Source organism: Sinocyclocheilus grahami, unplaced genomic scaffold (genome assembly GCF_001515645.1).
Source record: "Sinocyclocheilus grahami isolate Dianchi unplaced genomic scaffold, SAMN03320097.WGS_v1.1 scaffold690.1, whole genome shotgun sequence".
NCBI lineage: Eukaryota > Metazoa > Chordata > Actinopteri > Cypriniformes > Cyprinidae > Sinocyclocheilus > Sinocyclocheilus grahami.
The window spans coordinates 646,342-653,507 of record NW_015505869.1 but is presented as its reverse complement, the minus strand read 5'-3'; the positions used below and the strand labels follow the sequence as shown (position 1 = coordinate 653,507).

At 38.8% G+C, this 7,166-nt stretch overlaps 1 protein-coding gene across 3 annotated transcripts in view; it reads right to left on the bottom strand.

Moving 5' to 3' along the window:
• Window positions 1-7,166, bottom strand: part of LOC107559538 (kalirin-like) — a 153,734-nt gene that overhangs the window by 8,652 nt on the left and 137,916 nt on the right. For 2 of the 3 annotated variants that reach the window (XM_016243397.1, XM_016243398.1), the window contains 5 exons: window positions 6,676-6,932; window positions 4,588-4,723; window positions 3,372-3,434; window positions 2,125-2,152; window positions 1,777-1,939 (listed from right to left, as the gene is read on the bottom strand). In XM_016243397.1, the coding sequence (XP_016098883.1) occupies window positions 1,777-1,939; window positions 2,125-2,152; window positions 3,372-3,434; window positions 4,588-4,723; window positions 6,676-6,932 (647 nt within the window). Of the gene's footprint in view, window positions 1-1,776; window positions 1,940-2,124; window positions 2,153-3,371; window positions 3,435-4,587; window positions 4,724-5,940; window positions 6,933-7,166 lie in introns of those variants that run through there. The other variant, XM_016243399.1, reaches the window with a different exon arrangement.

Below are 7,166 nucleotides of genomic sequence, written 5' to 3'. Positions count from 1 at the left end.
GGGGGGTGGGGGGGGGGGGGGGGGGGGGGGGGGGGAGTGAATGTACAGCACTGTCACCCACCTTCAATACCATGACTGAGGTGCCCTTGAGTAAGGCACTGAACCCTCGACTGCTCCCCGGGCACCGCAGCATAAATGGCTGCCCACTGCTCTGGGTGTGTGTGTTCACTGCTGTGTGTGTGCACTTTGGATGGGTTAAAATGCAGAGCGCTAATTCCAAGTATGGGTCACCATACTTGGCCACATGTCACGTCACTCACTACTTCAGATTCAACTTCAAAAGACCGTACATTCTCCTTTAAGATTTTCTGGTAGAGAGCAGAATTCACGTTTCCCTCAATTATTGCAAGTTGCCCAGGCACAAGCAACACATCTCCACACCAGAACACTGCCACCACCATGCTTGACTGTATAAGTATGATGGGGTTTTTGTGTGTGTGTGTGTAATTCAGTTTTTGGTTTACTTCAGATGTAACCCGTCTTCTAAAAAGTTCCACTTTCAACTCTCCCAAAAGGTCTCCTGCATTAGCAGTGGTTTTTGCCTCACACTTGTCGATGAACACCAATTTCAGTAAGTGTCTTTCGGTTAGTGGAGTCGAGAACAGTGACCTTTATTGGTGCACGAAAGGCCTCCAGTTCCTACAATGCTGTCCTTGGGTCTTTAATGACTTCCTTGATGAGTTTTCGCTGTGTTTTCGAAGGAATTTTGGAAGGTCGGCCACTTCGGGGAAGGTTCGCTACTGTGCTGAGTTTTTTCCCATTTAGAGATAATGGCTCTCACTTTTGGTCTTTAGATTTCAAGAGTCTTTGAAATAGCTTTTCAACCCTTCCTTGATTTCAATCACCTTCTTCCTTATCATTTTTGGAATTTCTTTCACCTTTAGTGTGTTACTGGAAAATAAATACGTTTTAACAAACTTCATGCAGTTGAAAAAGGTGTATTGAACAGGTTGGTTGCGTTTAGTCCAACTGAACACCATTATGAATGCAGTTTCATAGATTTGGGGAATTAATTACTCCTACGGTGTTTTGTGTTTACCCAGGCTGCCTTTATGTTAGATTTTGTTTTTATTTCTGAAGCTACTTATCTTTTTAGCATTGGGTGGGGAGTGAACAAATTACAAACCGTGTTTTGTTTGTACAGTGCTTTTGTATAGGTGGGTTGAGAACCACAATCAATGGCACAGTGGCAAAGAAAAAACAACCTCCAGAGGAATCATGCGACAGTTACATTACAATGAAACGTCCGAGGTTACATGGGTACTGTTTTCCCACAAAATAAATTCTGAAGACATGATCTGAACTTGAATGTAAAACATTTATTTGTTCCTCAACACTTTCCTGAAAGCAAGCATACTGCAATATACACTCAGTTACAAAGCTGTCTCTGGGGCAATACCCTTTCAAAAGGTACCCGTATTAACGTATCATTTGAGTACTAATTAGTGCTGTCAAACGATTTAATCGCGATTAATCGCATCCAAAATACAAGTTTTTGTTTACATAATGTGTGTGTGTATACTGTGTATATTTATTATGTATAAATAAATACAAACACGTTTGTATCTATATTATGTAAACAAAAACTTTAATTTTGGATGCGATTAATCGCGATTAATCGTTTGACAGCACTAGTACTAATATATACACAGGTAGAAATGTGCCTTTGAGGTACTAATATGCCCCCTTTAGAGGTAAATAAGTACAAAGGTGTACCTTCTGTCAAGGTACTGGCCCAGTGACAGATTTGCATTGTGACTGATTGTGGATTTGTACCTGATATTGATCGTGAATCGGTTATTGTTGACCAGCAGACTTTGATCGGGTCCTTTCAGGGTGATTGTGGGCTTGGGTCGAGCGCAGACTTTACAGCACAGGACCACTGTCTCCCCCAGAGCACACGTCACGTCCGCTAGAGGCGTCAGGAACTCCGGAGCCACTGTACATCAATACACCGCACAATGTCACTCTGATGGATCTTCTCTTTCATCTCACTTCATTCAAGGACAGATTTCATTCCATTTCTAATACAAGCTACAGGTGACATATGTATGATCACAGTATACACTAGCAGAAAATACAAACAAACTAAACAACGCAACATCTGTACATTAATAAACTCACCATCTTGGATGAAATTAGGGTTCAGTAACTGCAAAACAGACAGATGAGTGTTACATGTGCATCCTTTAAGCATTCTAGACAGAGAGTCATATACTGAATGTATAGGACTCTACAAAAAAAGGAGGAAGTTTTATGTTGTGTCATGTCAGCACAAGCCAACAGAGGGCAATACCATCGCATGACATGATAGACACTGGCTGTATTTGAAATGACATACAACTTGTACTATTTTTTCCATATTAAGATATGGGGGAATTGTAAGTGTTGCATGTTAGCATGCCATTTCGATTTCAGCCATTGTGTATGTTCAAAATAGCATTCTAGCATACTTCTAACACCGTTTCTGCGGTGTGCTATAATTGTGTAGTATGTCAAATCCTGAATCCAGACCAAATGCATTGGGAAAATCAGAGACATGCATCCAGAGCACACAGCTTGTGATTTCCAGAAACACAATGTGCTCTGACTGACCTTGGATTTCCAGTGTGATGAATTAAAAATATCAACCACAAATATATATTTTTAGCATGTAATATGGTGGCTGTCCATCTTTCAGTTATAAGAGCCAGTCCTCTTTCTGACAGAGGCCTCATCTGGTCTTTCTGTTCTAGAGCAACCAAAAAAGATTTTATCCTAATTTCAGTAAATCCTACATTATTATTATTATTATTATTTATTTTTTTCAGTGCTGGATATGCAGTAAGAATTAAGATTTTAATTCAGTATTTCTTTCTGAACATTGCCAAAAGCTTTACACTGGGGTTAAGGCCCATTCACACCAAGAACAATAGATATACAGGTAACTAAAACAATAACTACATTAGCAGCCATACCAGACGATATCTGATATTAACATTGTTCATTATGAGTGTGTGATATGGTTAATTTATTCTGATGTGTGAATGATGAAAGTGAAGTCTGAAAGTGATTTTATTTTAGGTGTGGTGTGAACTTACTTGATTTTATAGAATTTGAATGATTATGAAAACTTTATAGTTTTTGTCCTTGGTGTGAAAATGCAAGTCACTCCACACAATTAGTTAAAATAAAAACTTACCAAACAACAACGTAGGCCAAATAAAAACAACACTCGTGTAAAAAGAGGTTTAGACATTTCTTTAGATTAGAGCTTTAAAAATCATATCTATTTACTAATAACTTCAGTTTATTATAAAATAATAATTACAAAAAAAAATGAATAAATACAAATCTTATTGGGCAGCATGCATCGAGATCAGTATCTCTACCTCCATACTAGTTTTGGGGTCTAGTTCATCCTCACAATCGGACTCATCCGAGCTGCGGGTATCCTGTGGTTTGGATTGAGAGAGAAGAATGTTACACACTTACAGAAACACAGGGGGACGGCGAATTCCAGGCCAAAATGACAGGAAGACAACAATCCTTATGTTAAGAAAATTGAACTTTTATACTGTGGCATTTTACCAAAGAATACTACTACTACTAATAATAATAATACATTTTATTAAATACATTTTACTATATAATTGAGATTATAAAAAAAAAAACTAAGACTGAAATATTGGGGTAAAAACAAACAAACCCTACCTAACCTTTATATTTTAAGTGTGACACGTACTTGTATTACTCTTAAATTGTTAGCAGATTATGCAGTAATCATTCAACTTTTCAATGCAAAACATGTAAAAAAGCTCATATTTGAACAATTGTTTGTGACTGTCAGTGTCATGCTGTCATTGGACAAACGCAAGTGGGGTGAGTGATGTGTTCATTTCCACACAGGTGAGGATAGACAGACAGACAGACAGACAGACAGACAGAGACACAGACACAGAGACAGACAGACAGACACAGAGACAGACACAGACACAGAAAGACACAGCCACACAGACAGACACAGACACAGACACAGAAAGACACACACACACACACACACACACACACACACACACACACACACACACACACACCACACACACACACACACACACACACACACATAGACAGACACACACAGCCACAGCCACACAGACAGACAGACAGACAGACACAGAGACACAGACACAGAAAGACACAGCCACACCCACATATAGACAGACACACAGACACACACCCACACAGACAGAGACACAGACACAGAAAGACACAGACACACACACACACACACACACACACCCACACCGACAGAGACACAGACACAGACACAGAAAGACACAGACACACACACACACACACACACACACCCACACCGACAGAGACACAGACACAGACACAGAAAGACACAGACACACACACACACACACATATAGACAGACACACAGACAGACACACAGACACACACATAGACAGACACACAGACACACACAGCCACACAGACACAGATACACACACACACACACACACACACACACAGACAGACACACAGACAGCCACAGCCACACAGCCACACACACACACACACACCCTCATCCTCCTACTCACTTTCACAGTGACTTTGCTGCTGAGAATTTCCTTTGGCTTACGCAGTCCATTCTCAACTTTAATGTCACTTTTGAGGGGCGCACTGTCCTTCTCTGCACGCTTGCGAGCACGAAGCGTGTTCCACGAGAGAGATTTCCTGTTGTGTCAAAACATCAAGTTTCATCACATCAAACCCACATACGCTGGAGGAAATGCAAATCTTAACAGCGAGGAAAAGCAACTTAAAGTGCTTGAGGGGAAAAATGTTCTCAGCAGGGAAATAGGAGGGTCCACAAAAAGAAAAAGCAAGACACTCGATACCGTTAACCTATTTTTAACATTAGCAAAATGTATGGAGTATCTATCATCCATTTCCAGAGACCTCAGAAAGTACAAATACTTCAACACACTGCATTTCAGAATCACACAAGCATAACTGATTTTTTGTTTGATCATATTTAGTACTCTAGAATCAGTTCTTGCATTATATCTAAAACACTACCGTTCAAAAGTTTGGGGTCAGTAAGACGGATGTTTGTTTCTTTATTTATCTATCTTTTAAAGAAATTAATACTTTTAGCAATGGTGCATTAAATTGATCAGAAATTACGATAAAGACATTTATATTGTGTGTAATGCATTATAAAGGGTTATTAAAGAGTATAATGCATTCTAATTATTCATAAAGTGCATTGTAATACATTATATCTTGTTGTAAATAATTATAACTGAATTTAAAACGCATAGTGTAGCAATGAATTGATAAGTATTATAATGTATTAACTGTGGTTACAATTATTCATGAGATTGTACAATGCATGATAAGGTGCATTATTTAAAACTACTTTTATAATGCATTATACAAAAAGGCTTTAAGTAAAGTGTTATCGAATACTGTTATTTTAAACTGTGATGATAATAATAATTTGCAATGATACAGTTGTAATTCTATTTTTGATCAAATAAACGCACCCTTGATTTGCATAAGAGACTTCTTCCAAAAAATCTTACAGACTCCAAAATTTAGAACAGTAGTCTATGTATATAAATCTAATCTATAAAGCTATATCCTTACACCATGGTGGACACATGGTTTGTGTGAGAACAGCAGTCGTTCATATTATTCACAGCTAACACTGTTTCACACACAAACCTTTACTGTCAAGGACCGGAGAGGTTAGTACAAACACAAAATAAGTCTTCTACACACTACATTACAAAATGAAACAAATTAAAGAAATAAATCAAAATAAGGTGCACCACTTTCACACGCTAAACAAAATGGATTTCTTAAAATGTACTATTACCATTTACTTGGAATTATTATACTTTGTGAAATTGTGAAAACAAAAATAAAACAATGTATTTGTGGTGTCATGCGCATGTCAAAATTTTATTTTACATATTTAATATAATACATTTAAAATCATTAGTTACACTACAACATTGCAACTGTAGTTCTATTGCACAAACCTGACTTTATTAATAAAGGTTCACTTAAATAGTGCAAAAAGCTCTTTACAGGAATGTGCCACAAACAGTCAACAAACCAACAGTATTTACAGTAAATGGCCAACATGTGATCCTGTAGAAGAAACAAAAGAAAAAAAAATCTATACAAAAATACAATTAAAACAAATACACAACCTATAAAAAAAAATTGCCATAGACAACAGTATATGCTCTCCATCAGGAGAAACCGGCCAAATTCTTCAGAAGGCCTTTCTTTCACTTTTTGTTCTCTTTTCACACAAATTATAACAACAACAAAAAAAAAAACATAGAAACAACAAAAACAGGGTGTTAGGAACTGAAATAAATGTCCAGACGTGTCCGTTTCCACACTGATGTAAGATTCTTCACAAATCCTCAGTCTACAAAACAACAACACCGTGGCTTCGCTAAAGTCCTTTCAACATTTATCTGTCTTTGTTTTTAACTTTTAGCCAAGAAAAAAAAAAAGCTCAAGAAGAAAATCAAAACTTCCTGTGCAAAAGGGTCCAAAACATCCGGGTTAGATCCAACAGAATGGGATGGGGGTGTTCAAAAACGGGCGTGCAGTCTTACACAATCCAATCAGAGCTCCAGTTAGTGTTGATTGACACTTACTTGATGTTTGAGTCTGCAGTAGTGTCTATGAGGGGTTTAGCGAGGGGGCCCAGGATGTGTCCTGGCACCCAGCCCTCCGCGGCCGGCGACTGGCTGTTAGCGGGTCGGTACACCAGGTACATGTTCTGCTGGTTAGTGGCCAGTATCTGCACAGTCTCACCCTGCGTGACGCAGATCTCGTTCTCTTTCAGTGCATTATAGTCCTGAGTCACCATCAGGGAGGACGACGTACCGTTACAGCCCACACCGTCAAACTGCTGTAGGACACACACACACACACACACACACACACACACACACACACACACACATACACAAACACACACACACACACACACACACACACACACACACACACACACACACAGACATACACAGACATACACAGACCCACACACACACACCCACACACACCCACACCCACACACACACACACACACACAGACACAGACACAGACACAGACACAGACACAGACACACACACAGACACA